Source organism: Channa argus, chromosome 4 (genome assembly GCF_033026475.1).
Source record: "Channa argus isolate prfri chromosome 4, Channa argus male v1.0, whole genome shotgun sequence".
In the NCBI taxonomy this organism is placed as follows: Eukaryota; Metazoa; Chordata; class Actinopteri; order Anabantiformes; family Channidae; genus Channa; species Channa argus.
In genome coordinates this window covers 25,571,967-25,591,875 of record NC_090200.1, presented here as the reverse complement: position 1 = coordinate 25,591,875, position 19,909 = coordinate 25,571,967, and the positions used below count along the sequence as shown (strand labels likewise).

Below are 19,909 nucleotides of genomic sequence, written 5' to 3'. Positions count from 1 at the left end.
TCACAGCCCGAGGGTAGCACTGCAACCAGTTACTGTATGAAAAAACATGTCTCCCTCACATTTTCGGTAACAATATTGTTCTGCAAGATGTACATCAGCATGTATAAGTCTGCTAGTGTGGCCTTTACCATAGAAACACTGTATTATGCAAACGGTGCAAAAATATGAAGCAATAGAGCACAAAAATACCAATTGTGAAAATCTGCACCAATATTTCTTAGCCTAAAAAGTCCCCTTTTCAAAGATAGATGAGACTGTAGGGGAGAGAACAACTTGCTTTGTGAGGTGAAAAAACAACCACTTGGACAACATAATGCCAAGTCAATGTCAGTAAAGATAAAACTTTTCAAATGTCAGCCATACATCAAATCAAATCAGATCAATGTTTATTTATATAGCCCTTTCCAACAACAGACAAGTTGACCAAAGTGCTTTACAGTAAAGACAAAGATATAAAATGATAAAATGCAGAGACTTAATTTAACTAATAAAACTACAGAACCACAGATAAAAAAAAATATAGAAAATCTAATAATCAAATAAGGTTTAAAACATAGAAAATTCATACGATAATAATGCTACCCAGTATAAATGCAAAACATATCATTAAAATACTAAAAGATAAAAAAGAAAACACAATCCAGTCAATCCAGTTTTTTGAGTTCTGATTTATGAGGCATTAAATCTGGGGCTAGATGCAGTTGTAGTGGAAGATCCTAACTTAGTATACCTGCCACAACCGAAAAAGCACGGCCAGCCCAATTCTTATATCTGGTGTGAGGGATTGATCCTGTGAACGTAATGATCTAGATTGCCTATGTGGCATAAGGAGGTCGGATAAATAAGGTGGAGCAAGGCCTTTTACTGCCTTGAAAAAGAAGTTAAAATCTTAAAATCAATATTTGATTAAAGTGGTAGCCAGTGGAGAGAAGATAAAACCGGGGTGATATGTTCATGTCTCGGAGTATTTGTTAGGAAACGTCCTGTGGCATTCTGTACCAGATGCAGGCGTTTTTAATATAGGTTTACTTAGATTTTGACTCTTTAGTTGCTACTGTGCAGTTTTGTGGTTTCTATCAACTTAAAACCCCCATTTGTTCCATTAATCTGGCACTCCCATTGAGCGTGCTTATAATGTCATGACGTCTTGTCATTTCAAAAGTTTTCTACTGCCGCTCAGCTGCCATTTTCCTCTGTAGTGGAACTCATGGAAATGTTGGGAGAAAGGTGAGTTCAAACATTTTGCGCCAATTAACTAAACATTTTATGGCGCAGGAAGATCTGCACTCAAGAGAGCAGATCAGAATGACCAAGAGGAGCAACTTGTGAAAAGACTGCAGACACCATGCAAACTTTGATCGGGTACATCTCTGTCATCTAAGGGGAACCCGGCTGATGGGCTAATAGTAGATAATTGTGCTGTCTCAGGTTATCGTCATTAAGTGCTAACAGTTATATATTTTAATAGAGTAATTGTCAGAAAATAAAGTCTTTGAAAACCATAGTTTGAACATTGACTTTCATGGGCAGTTTGACAATTTTCTGCTTTTTAGACAAAACAACTGAGCAAAGATTCAGATTAATTAATGAAAATATTTCTGTTGCAGCCTCACTGTAGACATTGTACAACAATTAAGTCGTCAGTAGACCAAGGGCTGTCATTTACTTAAATATTTGTACAATAATCCAAAAAAAACCCCATCTAATTCTAATTGTGCATCTACAATCATGGCTCTTTGTGAAGAAATAAATCAACAATAATTTCTCCTAGGGTGATGGCATTATTGTTTGAAGAGAGTGTGTCCTTAAGGCCCCTATCCATGTCCTGAAAGATGATGCAGATGACCACATCAGGGGTTGGCATGTACATTTCATAAGTCATTGGCAAGTCAGCGTACCATACTGTAGGGTTCAGTGGTGTAAATTATTATAGCTGATCTGTGATCCACACAGATCACCCTCCATGGTCAGACCTCAGATTAAGAAGCTGCAATATGCAATTTAGGACAATGGTAGCATAAATCAATCCGCTCTCTCCCTTACTTGTCAGCTACAGCTTTGCTTCACTCTATATGCCCCACCGCACTTTGCACAGCCCTTCAGGTATTCATTGTCATCAAATTAAAATTGGAATGCACCAAAACCTCTACCCTCACATTGCCATGATGGGAAAATTCTACACTGTCATGCCTGGGAGTTTCTAGAATGTTCTCTGTGGCAGAGAACAGTGAATAAAAAGTTATAAGGTCAGATCTGTTTTATTTCTATTATATTTACACCCCATTTTTTACTCTTAATCAGAACAAGGATCCAATCTGTGACCTAACAATCATGATCCAAACTGATCTGTGAATTTCTAAGAGCAGTTGCATCAAAAAAGGCGGCAATTTTTAAAGCGGGTGTTCACCCTAATTCCAACAATATGAATGTCTGTTCAAATCCTTAGTGTTTTTTTATGCAGATTATTTTGTTTTTTAATCACCAAAGTATGACATATTCCTCAGATTACTGAGTTCAAAACATTAAAGCTGAATTAAATTAACTAGTTTATGCTGCTAGCTGCATTGAAAATGTCATTAAAAGCATTTAACAAAAGTAGTGTTTAGCACTTTCCTTGTTAATATGTATACTCCAGGTCCTTGAGAGTTGCAGCCCTGCTTGTTTCCCAGATATCCGTGCCCTACCCACTGGTTATTGGCTTTATCAGGTGTGTTCATTAAGAATCTGGAAGATACCATTTTAGATGATGGTGGAGTTGGGAAAGTTATTTGTTATCTCTCAGGTTTTAATTGACTTAACACAGCTGACCCAGTCAAATAGCAGTGAGTTGTGCTGAGATGAATTAGAAAAAAGCAGGGCAGGGATCCTTGAGGCCCAGAATTGAGAACTACTGCCTTTATAGGTTACAAAGTTCTACAAACATTCTTCAGTGTAACAGGGACACAGTTTCTGAATAAGATGTTTCTGGGGACTGATTCAAATCGGTGAGAACCATTAAAGAAATTTCATCCACTTCCATTGTGCTGGTGGAGATCTCTACATCTGGGTGCACAAAGTCTTGATTAGACAAACACTGCTACAGGGAAAGTCACTTCCCTTTAAGCACAGGCTTTATGTTAGTAGCTTGTAGCGTTCCGAATTGTTTATTTCAGAACAACGCGGAAATTGAGGTATAAACTGATCCATGGATTTAAAGAATTGTAGGTCTTCTACAAAAAGGTGAAAAGATACAGTATAAGCCCTTATTTTGTATTCTGATAAAGGTGAGGTTGTTATTTAGTCAGTGAACTACTGCAGAACAGGAGGCCTGGCCTGATATATATTAGAACAATCCAAGGCAATGGCAGTCATGTTTTTTGTGTTGAGTGGTATAAAGTCCATTAAAATGCTGTTTGATGACAAATTCTGTGGATGTAATGTCACTTTTATTTGTTTGCAGCCAAAGCTCAAGAAGGCCGGTTTACAAGATCCACTAAAGATACTGGCATCATCATAAAATTGTGTGTGCCTTTTCCCTCACGATTTTGTTTCACTTTTGAAATGCAATCAGAAATCATACAGCATCCAAACAGCAGAAGAGATCCACCAATATTTAAAAAATGCATGGGTGCAAAACTGGTTGTGGTGGCACTATTTGTGGAAGGAAGGATTCGTTGGATTTAGACCAATATTGTGTGTATAGAATATTAAAGTGGAGATTCTTGTGGACACTGGACTTTTGCAGGACCCCTTCTATGCTTCAAACTGAACCAAGATACTGTGGGAAATACTTTTGGTTTATATGTATTAATAACTTGATGTCATATGTAACCTGTTATTATAGCTTAAGAGAAGTGCACAGAACATAGCTTGACTGGAATATTGGGCAAGTAACAGTAAGACTGATTGAAGCGATTGTGTACGTGTGAAACATAGGGTGAAGAATGTATGCGAGTTGTTTTGCAGATGCATGAGCAGGGTGCGGCTGAACGACAGAACCCACCTCAATGTACACATCTCCAAATAAGGAAGAAAATGTTGAAAGGGACACTCCCGGAAGAAGCTGTAGCAGCAGTAAAACAGACTGACTATATAATATCGGGTCGAGGTAGAGTCAGATGTGAGACTTTGTGCCCCGACACTCTTTGTGTTGTTGCTAGGGAAAATCTGACACGGAGCTCCGAATATATTTTCACATCTGCTTCTATTTGTTTCTTATTGATTTTTAAAAAGCCTGGTTTGGTCTCTGGATTCTATTTTGAACACGCTGCAATACACAGCTTCTTAAAGTACAGTGTGAAAAGCGTATACACTAAAGCTGTTAAGCTGATGATTTCTCAATTCATTGTTTCACATTTTATTGAGGTTGCTGCTTGGATTACAATGTGTCTGCATTAAGAGGTGTACTTATTTGCTATGAAAAGATGAGGAGGTCTGCATATTAAAGGGCCAATTTTCCTAAATGACATGTTCTCACTGACATCAAAGGGTAACCAAACATCCATTCAGTTTCAATTTACTTTTCAATTCTACTGATCATTAATTAGGATTTACTTACGCTCAGCTATGACCAGGGGTGGGTAGAACAGGAAGTAGCCCACCAGCTCAGCAGTCAGCTGGTTGAGAAGGCCGCTGGAGATGGTCCCATTAAGAATTGCATCTTGATTCTTCACCACATACACCAGGGTGACTGATGGAGAGCCTGGCTCTTGGGAGACACTCTGAATCTAAGCATACAATCACAAAAACATTTTAATATTTTATTTCAATCAACCAATAACTATGTGCCCCACAGATACAATATTAGAATGTTTACTCAATTCTTTATTTATAGCAAACACATAAACAGGCAGCACGGGGCACATGTATAATTCATACAGAAATATCTAATGTTATCAAATGTCTGAGATGCCCATAAAGAATACATAACAGAGCACTCTGAATGGACAATGTTTCCTTCTATAATAAGACCTTTTATAGAGCTCTGAAAATACTGTGACTGAGTCACCATAGTAAAGTGGATAATAATATGAGATACGAGGATTTCCCATCACACTCTTCCATGAGTGTTAATATTTCAGAGGATGAATAATAAATTGACCCTATATCTGCCTCTGCTTGCAGAGACCTACTTTACGATGATTATTATGTGTGCATGTATATCCTGCTGTCATGAGAGCATCTTGACAGCAAGAGAGAAAGAGGGAAAGCTCAACATAAAAGAAGCATAGACAATTGAAAGGGCTTCAACATGTGTCTCAAACCAGTATGTGCCTCTACAGTCACTCCCTTGTTTAACTGTATATTATAGAGTAGTATAACTGAATACTAATATTGTCTGATTGTTATGATTTATTGATAATTTACAGATCAGTTTGCTCTATATTATATGTTAATTTGCAGCAAATCACTTTTGCAGTGGAACAGTCCCAACAGTCCGGCCACAATGTAGCAGGTATATTAAAGGTTGTTTTGCTGTTAGCATCCGAAACGTTACCTTCACACCTATTGTTCATGTTAGCCTAATAAGCATCCTACATGCAAATACTTTGTTGTTTGCATGCTGCAGTAACTACAGCCTCAGTAAACCCATGCAGTACCTCCACATTGAGCCTGTTGTAGGTCTCCAGCACTTTGTCCTGGGCCTCATCAAAGGCGTTTCCCAGCCTCTGCTCCACCATCTGAACAAAACTACAGGAGTAGATGTTGTCTGTCGGGCCGACAAACCGCAAGACTGGGAGAGAAATATAAAAATTTACATTTAATGAAGGTGGAAGTGAAACTGAAAAATGGTCATTACCCAGCTTAATTCAGCACTTTACTTTTGATCTTATAGAAATCTGTGTTTTTGTTTTGATGAACAAGTCTTTAAAATATTAGCGACTTTAATGTTTTAAAATTCCTACTATGTTCCTCCTATGTATAATTTAAGGGCAACTTAAACAATAAGTGGCCATAAGTGAACAGTGACCCTTGAGGAACCTCAGAATTATTAATTCAATCAATTTTAAAATGTCTGTGTAAAATTTTGTAAAGACTCAAAACCAACTACTTTGTAATAGGGGCTTGCTTCGGGTATTAAAGAAAGTAGTGCTCTAGATAGATGCCGTCTGTGTGACAGATTAACCTTAGCAGCAAGAGAGAAAGAGGATTATCGCCACTATCTAGAATGAGAACATCTAAAAAGAGTTGTCTGTTAGTGTGACACACCTCTGCAGCAGGAGGAACAGAGTAAACAATATTGAGTCCATGAGTAGATTATAGAGGATGTTAATGTTGTCTCTGTCCTTTTACCACAGTCCATTCGCTTCCTGCACTCTGTCTTTCTCCATTCTTATTAAACTAAGATGAGAATAATATTCTGACCCATATTTAAAACACTGTGGTGCTTATGAGTGTAGGCTACATCTCCTTCCAAAAAAAGCAAAAAAAAGGCTACATTCATCACTGGCCTCTAAGTCTCGACACATAGCAGGCATTGACCCAGTTGATAATCGTATGCAAATTGGTGGATAATAAATTGGCACTCACTATATATTTATGGCTTATAGGCTGAATGTTTTTTTGTCCCTGCCTTGTACCATACTTCACAGCTCCAAATTATTTTGTTTCCTGTGGATTTTTTGTGATCATTATGGTAAAGTCGGGCAGCACAGTGGTGGAGTGGCAAGTTGTCTGTCATTATCAGCCAGTACTTAAGATTGACAGATCCCCTACTTCCTAGTGGGTTAGTTTTTGAGAAAGACATGTGGGAAATTGGCGACATCAAATGTTACAGGTGCCTGGGTTGCATTTGCATTTGATGCTGTAAATAATAGTTCGCAAATTAAATAATACATTTACTGTAATTTAAAAAAGGAAATGTGTTTCCAATCTGTACCTGTATCTTTTTAATAATTATTGCACCATTTTTTCTTTCATTGTTCCCACAAGAGTCACTTTAAATGTGTGTGTTTGTGTGACAGAAATGTTTTATTTTAAGAGGCTTAAGAGACTTGCTAAGTTTGCCATTGTTCTGCGATAATGGTAGTCTGTATGGGATTTAGGGTATCAGAGACTAGTAAAGGAGAGCAGGCATGTAATCAAAATTTTCTAAATTTGTCTCTGCTTTTCTCTTCCCCCGAGAATTTATCCCAGTACTCTCACTGCATTTTAACCACTGCTATTCTTTTGTCTTTTCCACTCCACCTCTGGTATGAAGATCATCAGACAGTTTTGTTGGACTATGTTATGTAAAGGTTGCTCTCTCTTATCTTTATCACATCAGGTTTCATCACCTGTTTTCAGCTGCAGGTGAATGCTTGGAGTGGGCACCCAGGTTGCCACGGAAACCAAAACTGCCTTAACCAATGGTGTGTGCTGCCTAATGTCCGACAGCAGCTTGTCAAAACCATAAACATTCAGCGCCTCGACTACCAAAGAGGAAATGTAGACAGTTTTGCCACTGGTCACGTAGTAACCCAACGTCACGTTGTGGGGGCTGCAATCATCACGTTCCACCTGTAACAGAGAGACAAAAAAGGGCAACAATTTAAACTGTAGCTGCGTCTGTATCTGTTTGCATCAGTAAGAAAGGCTGTAATATATTCTACAAACATGGTGATGCTAGTATAGCTAGAGGATTTATGTCCTTATTTCAAAGCATATATATTGTAAAGGCAGAGAAAAACAGTATCAGAGAAAATGAGCAGTGCTAACAGCTCAGAGGACAATACTGCTAAGAAGGTATAAAGCAACTTTTCCTACGTAACAGATCTACTTGAGCTAGAGCTTTAGAATGCAAATGTATGAATCTACGAATATTTATACTTTGGTTTGGTTCCACTGTGTTTTTTAAGCTAAAATGTGCCCTCAAGTCATAAATCTTACAAACTGTGTCCTGGAAAAACACATGCAGACAACAATTGGTGGTGAGTCAAGGTTTGTATTTGTGGAACTATATGCCGCCCACCTTCATCTACCATCCACCTTCAACCACACTGAGCGGCTGTATATTGTTACTGTGGCTCTTTCCTAAGCATTAGCTGGCTGCCCCTGGCTTCATTTTTTCTCGAAAATACATATCCTTCTTACTGAAGCTTCATCTCCTTACTTATCGTCCTCCTCTACTATCATTTCCATTTGACTACTAACAGAAATTACATAACTACTAAGAAATTACATTCTTTTATGCCTTGACCACCTATGCCAAAAGGCTATGAAGTGAGAAAATTAGGTTAAAGATTTCATATTTTTTCTAAATTAAGCCCAATTCTTAAATGCCACCCATTAGCAATGAAGTAATGGAGAATTCAGATGCAAAAACAATGTTGTTTAAAATTTTATATAAATGTATGTGTTACAATGTCATATATATTTGTAACTCATTCACAACAAGTTGACAGATTTGCATGTGTATATTAGCAGTAAATTATTCTGCTAATCTGTCATTTATTGTTCAGAAGTGTAATAAAAATGTGTTTTACTTTGGGTTGTTTATTATATTACATCTTTACCAATAAAGTTTGAGTAAAATATTTTGTACCTCTTCTCATGAAATTATTGTGACAATGTGATTTATTCTTGATAAATAAATTGTATATCTTCTCAAGACTTTATTGATCAATCTCTTCCAAACATATCACAGTAAACATTAAATCACAATTAACCTCTGCAAAAAAAGGGAATCTGCCTGATAACAAAATGGTTCAAACTTTATTAGCAAATGTGTATTAATATTAGTAGTTAACATCATACAACATAAACAAAATAGGTTAGTGAATGTACATTATGCATATAGTTCTGTATAAGATTCATTATCAGAACTTAGTAACAGGTGTTACTGCAGAAACCAAACTGCATTTTTGTAATTAACATTTAAATCTGTCAAAGTAAATACAGGAATATTTATGAATTATTTAAGAAGATCATGTTAGAGTGCATTTATCAACATGTACAGCATGTTTCATGTTATCACTTAGTGCAACTATGCTAAATTCACAATTATATCTATTTATAATTGAATTGGCAACACAACAAAATATGTAATTGAAGTATGGAGGGTGAACAAGTCTGAATACAGTACTTTCTAAAGCTGCTGTATGAGGACTACATTCTGTTTTCAATCAATTATCAACTATTAATGTAAAAAGTCATATTTGCAGACAAACACATATTAAACAGCTAAAGCTGTTTTCAGCTGGTTTAAATAATCTCTTAAATCCTAGAGATTAAATTGTTTTAACTTCACTTTGTTCTGCTAACATGAAAAGCTGTGTTGTATCTGATAAAGCCAACCAGACATGAAACCTTGCCCTCAGCAGTAGAGCTGCAATGAAATCTGTGAAACAGGCCAATTTTGCAAACAATTATGTTTAACCACATCGTTCGATGATGCAAAAACTGCTTCATACTAATTCCATGTTATCTGACAGTCCCTGTCCACGCTGAAGAAAATATTTGTCCATCAATAACGTCTTTAAGCACTGCCTACACATAGAGCTCTGGGCAATTTTATACCTTGATGTTGCTGCTGCTGTCTCTCAACAGAGTGATCCAAATAACGGTCTATGTTATCTGATGGATAGGGAGAGAACTGAGGAATGTGTGTATGGGTGTGTGCGTGTGTGTGTGGCAAGGGGTAGATGAAAGTGGACTAGAGCTTAGAGACACTGAGTCACTCCCAGTGCAAGCTCACAAACAACTAGATAAAAATAGAAAAAGCAGTCAGATGAAGACGGAAGACAAACAGAGTGATGTGAAAAAAGTAGAGGAGAGGCAGGTGGACAGACCAAGAGGCGGGCAGGCACACCAGGCAGGCCGACAGACAGAGGGAAGACAGACAAGTTGGCAGAAAATCAGTCGACTTAAACCGAGGGAGCAATCAGATCAGGGAGATGGAGGAAGGGAGCAATACAGGAAACGTAAACAGAGAAGAAGATAAAAAAAGGAAGAGGGTGATTAAAACAGACAAGAGAGACAGAAATAGAAAATGAATTGGTTGAAAAAGGAACATAGGAGCAGATGGACAAATCAAAACATAGATAAAAACAATGAACAGTGAGGGCAGTCGGAGAGAGAGAGAGAATGACTGTGTAACAACCTCTTCGAGTAAACACTGTCTGACTGTTCAACAGGTAATTTCTATTCAGACTGAAACAATGTCTGTGTTAGTCACCTCTCCTAGTTCATCTCTAGCACCATTCAGATGAGTCCTTGTGAAGTGAATGAGAAGGAGGAGAAAATACTGAACGCTGGAGAATATTGTGACACTGATGACACGCTCAAGAATGTCAAGATATCTTTACAGACGTGAAGATCAAATGCAGTGGCAACATTAGGATGAAATATTGCAGAATTTTTTTCTCATTAGCATCAGACAAATAGCACTTGTGGTGATATTTGAGACAGTACTGAGTATACCAAGATACAAAGGAAAATGGGTATACTATGAATTAGTGAATAATGTAGAATTTAGCCTCTCTGAATGTACTGCTCTTCTGAATTGTACAGCACATCTACTACTGATGAAGAAACCTGTGTTCTCTGTCGACTGAGCTGCATTTAATAGCCAGCGAGCAATGATTTGTTTAATAGCCACTGACCTGTGTGTACTGCCCATTGACATATGGTGTATAGCTACTGGCAATTTCATTCTTGCATACAAATTTTAATTAATTGCCCAGAAACAATTGACTTTTACTTACCTGTCAGTGAACTGGATTTACTACCTACGTAGTTGTGTTTATTACCTAGCTGTGTTTACTAGCCACACACCTCTGTTAACTGGCAACTAAGTTGTGTTTACTAACTATATGCATGACCAGTTTACTAGCCATCACCTGCAATTACATGTCATTTAGTTCTTTATTAGCACAAAAGCTAAATGTGGTTACAAGGCAAATGTCAGTGTACAAGCCAGTTTAATCTATAGATTATATATAGATTATATTATCTATAGATTTGACTTGTAAAGAGAGACTTCTAAAGACTGACCTGTGCGTAGGCGTTGGAATCATTCAAGGCTCTCTGCAGAGCATGGCTCAGTCCTTTAGAGAGATTCTGTTTAAGAATCAAATCCAGGCGGTTCCTGCGCAGCTCGATGGACAAAACTGTAAAGGGAGACATGTTAAAAACGGAAGCTCAGTGACTGTCTACAGTGTGTTCATGTTTAACTTGGTCTTGTTCTTAATTCTGTTTGTATCTTAAGTTGATCCAAATAACTCACTTTAATGTCAGAAAGAGTGCTACATCTAATTGATGCCCCACAGCCCCATGAAACTGGTGGGAATTTAATGTCTCACAAGAATACTGACTTCAGTAGGTTGCATATGCAGTCACAGAACATGGCCTCTGGTTAAATGTCTCTTTAGTGACTGTAGAAACCTGGTGCCCACCCCTTAGTGATACCACACCATCTCTTGTAAATGCAATCAAAGGCTACAGTCTCCAGCCACTTATTAATCTAAGTGTTTATGCTCTAGGAAAATCTGCCCTTGCTTTTATGCAAGTTTTAATTAATTTGTGTGCATGTAATTACATCTGGGTCACATAATTGGTACATTGTGCCTAAGCTTCTGAAATGGCATTTCACGTGTATTCATCATCACTTTGTAATAATTCTTCCGGAACAATGGCTAAAGCCTGCGTGTATATAATGCTGAGTGTGTTTTGAGTTATTAGAAAAGGGAAATGCAGCACTTAAAGAAACAGTAAAATGTCTTTTACAAGAATGCCCAAATGTCTTTACTATTTGTTATATTCTATTTACCCTCTGTTCCACTCATCTAAATTGGAACCAATTTTAATCATTTTTGAGAAATGCATCGTTTATTTATCATACCTGTTTTGACCCAGTACTTCTCAGTCAAGTTGCATGGTAGAGGACTTTCCTCAGCACTGGTGCTGGACAGAGGATCTGTGGTCAGGGTAGCAGGTGGTGTAGTTTGGAGCGGGATGAACACAGTGGTGGCAGGTACCTTTGTTGTTGTGGACGTAGTTGTTACTGTAGTAGTGGTGGTGGCAGCAGTAGTAGTTGCAGGTGTAGTAGTAGTAGTAGAAGTAGTAGTTGTTGTTGTTGTGGGAGCAAGAGTGGTGGTGGAGGCCGTGGTCGGGGGGACAGTAGTAGTAGTAGTAGTAGTAGTGGCAGGGGTGGTTGAGGTGGTGGTTGTAGGCTCAGTTGTGAGCCCTGTGGTCAGTTTGAGGCTTGTCGTTTGCTGCAGGGTTGAAACAGCAGTGCTATTTGGTGCTAATGTTACAGCACTTCCAGTGGTCAGCGCCTGCGTCATCACCTCATCTGCGGTCACAGTAGCAGTGGTCGTTGAGGGCATTGTCATGGTTACTGCGGTCAGCCGAAGGCTGTCATTGGTCACAGTGTCCTGGCTTGGGTTGTTTAAAGTCGTGTTGGATTCTGATGGAGTTTGTGTTCTTTCTGTAGTTGATAATGGTAGCGTTGACGTGATGGTGGGTGATGTAGATGTGTTTATGGTGGTGGCTGATGTAGTTGTGTGCCGTGAGGTGTTTCTGGTGTGCACGGGCACAGTGGTGTTCCATTGGTGGGTAGAGAAAGGGCTGGTGACGTTGGCAGGCAGTGTGATGTCATGGTCGCCCACTGTGGACAGCAGAGATTCGGGGACAGTGGGGAGATCCCAGGCCGGCAGGCTGCTCACTGGCTCCTCTGAAAAAAGTAAAACATTTGGAAACCAACGATGTTTGAGAATTATTTCTGGGGATGTCTTTCTTCTTCAAACCACATAACAAATTACATACAATGCCTCAACTAACAATGAATTGTTCCTATGAAGTATTGAATGAAATCCTGATAAATCTTAATACAATACAACAAAAAATATGCAATATATGCAATATTGCCACCCTTTCTCTGATCATAATAACTTGTTGTTATACAATATGCTGAGATGTATAACCTGATGAAAAGATTAGGAGGGTATTGTCAGTTGGATAATACACTCAATGAAGTGAGCCGCAGGAAATAGAAATCGAATTTTATACAATCCAGTTAAATCAAATCAGACAAAATGCTGATATGTAATGCATGTCGATGAGAGATGTAAAGCAGGCTGGAGTGAACAAAAGACAGGCAGTCAATCCCCTCACACTGAGAGATCCAGGATCCCTCTCGTTCTCACATCACTGCATGTGGACATGTTGTATATGGATTGTTTTGTGAACGAGTGTAATTAAAACAAAACTGGGCCATTAGCTTTTGATCATTTTGTGGATGTGGAGGAATTACCTTGTTGATGATGTCACTTTTATTGTCATAATGGAGTGACAGGAAGTAGCGAGTATAAATGGGACAGGACATGATTATGGTGAGGAAGAGGACAATGACGATGATGATGACAATGATGATGATGATGATGATGATAATGATGAATGATGAAAGGATGATGATGGTTGTTTGAGTGACCATGATGACAATAATTCTGAAAATTATATGGTAATGGTTATCAAAGATTAATACTGATGAAGTATGGCAAATTGCTATGACTAAACCCATTCTTTACTGTAATCTGTCAAACTTTCCAGTCTCTTACTGAATATAGCTACAAAGATCTCCACAGTTTTGCCATCATTTTGTAAATTAAAGACCATTTTTATTGGTTTCAATAACTGTTGCAAGCAGCGTTTACGTGCTTTAGCTAGCAAATTAATACTAGTTAGTCTATTAAAAACTGACTTTTTATTTTTTGTTCCTGCTGATTCATGTAAAATTGCAACTTTCAAATAGATCTTAAATATCCACATGATAGTGATAAAACACATTCTTCAATTAGATGTATCTGTACTATAGCCATTCTTGCAATTATGTTTTTATCTCAAGATCACAGGTCATTTATTTTGTTATCTTATATTAACAAAGTGGCATTTTAAAAAATATTGCAAGCAGGGATTACTACACTGTCCGGATGCTAATTATAAAAACATTCTTGAACAAACAGAAGGCTAGATTTCAGCTTAAAAACTTTTAAATTAAAGCCCTTTAGGAATGTGGACACTATACTGTAATTTTAATGTAAGATGTATAGTTATGGTTGCTAAGCTATGATGATGGATTGGATGATCACAGTTCCGGGGAGGGGGTTAGCAAACAGTTACATTTACTGTAGACAGTCAAAATTAAAAAGCATTTAAATGACACATGAATGGCACCATACCCAAAGTTGAGCTGCTGTTGCTATTGGAGGAGCTGTTGACAGCAAGCAGAGAAACATTTGATCCTGCTGTCTGACTACCTCTGTTAGTGGCTGGAGAGGAAGAGGAAGGTAAAGAGGATGCTTTTGTCACAGAGGAGGAGGAGAGGGAGGAAGGCAAAGAGGATGATTTTGTAGTAGAGGAGGAAGTCTTAGATGACGATGAAGAGGTGCCTTTGGTCCATGCAGCCTTAGACAGCAGCCCTAAAGGCTTTCCCACCACTGGAGTCTGCAGCTCTGCTGTCTCTGCCAGCATGGTGAGAACTGATGAGAGGGCTGCCTGGTCTCTTTGGCCCTCTCCATGCGTCTGCAGCCGTTGCTGACCCAGCCAAGCAGCCGGGGCCCTAGGCATGCTTGGCAGGTCACCTCCTTTCCCTTTTACAGGCCTCCATTCAGCCCCAACTTCAGCCCAGGCGCCAGTTCCGGTAATAATCCCAGTCTCCGCAAAGACTTTGCCACCTGCTCCAGCGTGCACTCCTGCTTCTGTTTCAGTCCAAACTGCTGTTCTGGCCTCAGCAAACACTTTGGCATCAGGCCGAGCTGCAGGACCTGCATCCATCCCACCAATAGCTTCTTCTTCAGTCTCAGCTCTGTCTTCTCCAATTCCGGGGGTGGCTAAAAGTTTGGAGGGCACTGAGAGGTCCAGAGACAAGACAGCCTGCCTCCCTGACTCATGATGAGTTCCCTCAGCTTTAGGGAAAATGACAGACAAAGGGACAAAGGGGGAGATGAAAAAAAAGCAGAAATAGTATTTAATTAGGAGAAGCAGTAAAATGTATGTGCACACTCTGTGAGTCATCAATCCCACAGGCCAGACAGTGACTTCTTTGGATACTCATCCATCATGTGCCCCTTCAAACACATAAACAGACATCTACACATACAGCAGCAGCCCTTAAATCATTAGTCCACATAATGCCACCATGACTATCCAACTGTCAGGAGATTTTAAACTCTTCTGCTCTCACACACATAGTTTAAGAGCATACACGCTTTTCTTCTGCTCTCTGGCAATTACTCACACATATCCATATCCTTCCTCTTTCTCTCCTCTGTCTAACAAAGGGTTATCCAGAGGGATTTAAAAAAAACAGTGACTGTGGAAAAATTGAAATATTGTCTAAAGTAGGTCACCTATGTTTTTAAAGGATAAAGCATAGGGAATTCATATAGATGTTCCAGAGGGTATAAATTAGGACACAAACACAAACACACACATACGTGCACACATACGCACTTCTAATCAACTGTGATTTCACAGATACTAATCTGATCTGTTAGGTTAGCTATGCCAGTCTATTGATTTAATATTCCTAGAACATACACAACTACTCGGCTTAAAGCTCAGAGTGAGATATATGTCCACAGCAAAGTTTGGTGTGAATTATTTGTAGGTAACGGAGTCATTTTTCATTTCTTAAAATTTGACACCAAATGAGTCGGATACATGGAAATGGAGCAGCAAAGATAACATCCAGTCACAGCATTTAGCATCAGCATTTATCTCCATTTTGTGAAGTGTCTTTTTCTCCTCTGTAGCCTCAACAAACCCTGAACATTTGGCAGTCTGAGGCGATTATCCAGCCTATTATAATACATTCAGTCTCAAAGGCACCTTGCTGTAGTGGAATAAAAGATGGGAAAAAACAATGCTGACTGTCTGAATGGCTCACTGGCCACCTCGCTGGGTTTACAATGTCCATTGCATCTGCTCGTTTAAAGAAGAAAAGAGGCTTTGGCATCACTTTAGGCTAACACTGAGTTTATTCTCATGTATAAGGCAAGCAAAGGTTGCCCATAGTGTGTTTGTGTTCTTTTTTAAACACACTTATCTCAGCCTGCTAATGTGTTAAGTTTGCATGTGTGTCGCACACTTCCCACACTCCCCATCTATCTGTGAAGGATTGCTTAATTAAAAATACAGTGATTGTGAGCAGTAGAGGCTTTGCAAAGCTGCCTCTGGGCTCAGCTGCTGTACATCCTCTGGACACCTGCTTTAAAGCAATTCAACCAACACACTATTAACTACCACCACTGAGCAATCTGTTCCTTGTTATGGGATGTGATATCATAAATGCCATTAAAAAGGAAATTAATCAACTGGCAGTTTACTGTATATTTTGGCTTCTTCAGGGTCTTTGCTTTGTGTTAGTGGCAGCGCCCAGGGCTCCATCAGTTAGTCAGACAGAGGAGAAAACAACAAAGCTAGAACTGGCAGTAGCGATTCCTCAGGCACCACAGGGACCACAACTTGCTTGTCAAACGTAACCCCAAAGTTATATTTCTTTTTTTTCCAGTACATCTCATCCTGAACCACTACAGCTTTTCAGCAAGTATGGATTGACTGGCACTGGAGTACACTCTGAGAGCAGGCTCCACCTAAACACAAAATCTTTGTTTACAGAAAAACTCTTTGGAGTGTTGCATAAGCTTTTATGTGCATTTAATACTAATTTTAGACATATCGTGAACCTTGCAAACACCAACAGTGTATGTACAGTCCACTTCAAAAAGCTGCACTGAAATGATTATTAATGGCAATTACCTATCAATAGGAAGAAATATTTTAAATTAATAGTATAATAAAGCTTCAATAATCAATATCTCTATGTAAACAACAGAATGAAAGATTATCCATAAATATTTAAGGAGTGTGAATTATTATCCAATGCTGCAGTTTTCCACAACTTCTGTACACTGAGTATTCTAGCTATATATTTTCAATACAACTGGATTGATAATGGGACCTCATTCAGTTACTAACCATTTATTTCAATGAGTAAAGGAGCATACGCCTGTATACACCTATTAGGAAATCAATCCCTTTGAATGGAATAACAGAAGGATGAATGAATGAACTGATGGATAGTGGGATGACATGGAAGACTCTACCACCCTTAGCAGTGTTTGAGTGTTTTCTCCTCCAACAGTTAACCACCTGCTCTGGCTGAGAGTAGCATATGTGACTACCATCAGACCTCTGACAAAACGCTAGGAAAGAAGAACCTCCACTGAGAACAAATATGGACAGGGTGGTTAAATGGATGGTAGAGCAGAAAGTGTGGATTAAAGATGGATAAATGTGGATCAGAGCAGAACTGACCTGCTTTATCTAAGTGGACAAAACACACAGGACGTTTCTGCTTATTCCTGTGTTTTAACATTCAGCTTATAGCAAATTATGAATCACTGAATGGAAATAGTGCACTAAGCAGTACTTTAGACCAGTGCCATTTTATGTACTGGCCATAATGCCTTTCCAGCTGGCACTATGGCCCCTGATGCCCTCCTGAGATGCCAACACAACCATGTAAAGCTCTGCCAGGTCAATACAAGCTTTCTGACCATTGAGATTAGCTGTTCCCAGGTGTCTGTAATAACGAAATGGTAAATGTCAGTGGGCTGTGGCCATAGTTTGGCTCTCCTCAGTCCTGTGTTGTGGATTTAGAGATGTGGGCCAAGCAGAGTTGATCCACATTGCCATTCTGACTGCGAGCAGGACAGGTGGTTAGGAAGTATGAGAATAATACTGAGCCAGCTCAGAGAAGCTCAGAGGGAAAAGTGAGGAGCGGGAGTGTGGTTAGAAGATTCTGCCAACTGGTGGCAGGTTTTCAGTGTAGTAATTATTAAACAAGGTTCACGAAAAATATTAAATGAAATAAGTTTGAATCTCAGTAACGCAAGATTTGAGGTGCAGTAGAGAAAGTGTCACATGATCCACACTAGTACAAACACTGCAGTATCACCTCATTAGTATAAACACAATAGTGGCAGAAAATCTTCTAGCCTCAAAAAGTAATTAAACAAAGTTGAATTAACTACTTATGCTGGAGACATTTGTAAAAGATGTTTTCAGCATCTGCATTCCTGTGAAAATAAAATAGATATGTTCAGTAAAAAGCAACTTACAGCTGCAGAAGCTGCTCAGGAAAGTTTAAACTGGACACAACATAGTCTTCTTTTCTAAACTGTTCAGTGCTGTTGTGTGAGACAGCTTTTCATTTCTCTTGCTCGGCTTACGTAGTAGTTATGTTACCACAACTAAAAATGCACATTAGCCAAATGCAGAGTGGCTTTAAGGATGAATTGAGCATATAGTGCAAACAAATATTTTGACAATTATTGGACTGTTATATGAATGAATGTAAAATGAATGACTCTTCTGTAACCCTCAGCTAAATTTGAGTTTAGTATTTATTAGTATTGGAGGAAGTAATTACAACCACATTACATTTTCTATGAACATAATGATATTTTGTTGAGATGTAAGGCAAGTGGCAAAGACGTTGATACTGAACATATTAATAAAATGTTACCAGAATGCATATTGTTGTCCACCAAAATGTCCAATCAGGTAGTAAAATTTGCTGTTTTATTTTCTGCTGAAACATGTGATTGTTTAGTTCAACATCCAGTCTGACTATAGTGTTATTAAGCATTTTATGGTTGTGCTTAGACAGTTACAGCAGCTGGTTAGGGTAAAAGGAAGACCGAGGACTGGCTTTATAGAGAAAAATGTAACATTTCATTTCACACATACACCATGTTTTAATTGCTTTTTAAACAAAACCACGATCTTTCTCTAAGCCTAAGTAGGTTTCCTGCCCAAACCGAACAAGACACAGTACTCTGGAATCAATCTTGGGTCTGTGGCTTGATAGTCCTGCACATTGTACACCAACCACATCCACCGAAGCTCTGAACTTCTCTAGACCTTACCAAGGGGAACTGCATATAAGAAGGCAAATGTACGATTCAGACTACACAGACATTACAGTAACGTTGAAGAGAGACCTTGTGTGGACAGTGCGACCAATAGTCCAGAGGATTAAGAGCGAGAGAGTTTTTATTTATTTGTTTTTTTGAAAAACGCTGTGGTCTCCAGAGCGCACTTTTTGGATCATGTCGTGGATTCTTACGCACTGTGACTAGACTTGGTATTTTCACATGTAAAATGGCTTTAGTTTGTTTACTGTCAAATTTGATTCGAGACAAAAGGTTTATGAAACTCTGATGCTCAAATGGAATTACACAGTGAATGTGAAACTAAAACAATGATACAAAAGAGGCTTAAAGAAAGTAAATGCTGTACAAACTGCTTTAACTGTGTATATGTAATCCATATGTTGGGGAGAAGATCTGACTTGAGGTAAATTCTGAAAGGTTATGTTATGCAAAATCCTGCAATGCATTTTGAGCAGAAAGTAAAGGTCACAACATCAAATCAAGTGTATAGGGACACTGAGAAATTGGTTGTTTGATGATGAATAAATGTAAGTAAATATATGCTTTTAAATGATAATGTGATTTTAATTATATTTTTTTTCTTTAAAAGATGCTTTAAATAAAGCATTTGCAGTTAGAGTGGGCGTGCTGGTTGCAAGTCAACGCTCTGTTATACTCAGTGAGACTCAGTGGGAGTAAGAATGGTCCCAAGCCAGTTGATTTTATCCAACAGAGTGACTCCATCCAACAGGGTGGACATGTAACCATTTCCTGGAACTATTCAGGGCATCCATCTGTCTGTGTGGAGATGAGAACAGGAAACGGTTTGGTTGGACTGTGGAATGGATGGATTGTCAGGTAGAAAGATCTGAGAAAGGTAGAGGAAGGGGAGTCATTAATCTAAGCCTATAAAAAAACAATGCATACATATTTGCGAAAAGATTAGTTTAATCCAAACTGCTGATTTCATTGTAGTATCTGTCAACAAATACTAAAGTGTCCATACCTTT

General features: G+C 38.6%; 1 protein-coding gene across 2 annotated transcripts in view; it reads right to left on the bottom strand.

Annotated features, from left to right (window-relative positions):
• The window catches only part of kiaa1549la (KIAA1549-like a), a 96,258-nt gene that overhangs the window by 44,911 nt on the left and 31,438 nt on the right, over nucleotides 1–19,909 (bottom strand). For both annotated transcript variants that reach the window (XM_067502257.1, XM_067502258.1), the window contains exons 2-7: nucleotides 14,139–14,864; nucleotides 11,801–12,634; nucleotides 10,954–11,069; nucleotides 7,257–7,479; nucleotides 5,580–5,713; nucleotides 4,538–4,706 (exon numbers count right to left, since the gene is read on the bottom strand). In XM_067502257.1, the coding sequence (XP_067358358.1) occupies nucleotides 4,538–4,706; nucleotides 5,580–5,713; nucleotides 7,257–7,479; nucleotides 10,954–11,069; nucleotides 11,801–12,634; nucleotides 14,139–14,864 (2,202 nt within the window). The remainder of the gene's footprint in view (nucleotides 1–4,537; nucleotides 4,707–5,579; nucleotides 5,714–7,256; nucleotides 7,480–10,953; nucleotides 11,070–11,800; nucleotides 12,635–14,138; nucleotides 14,865–19,909) is intronic.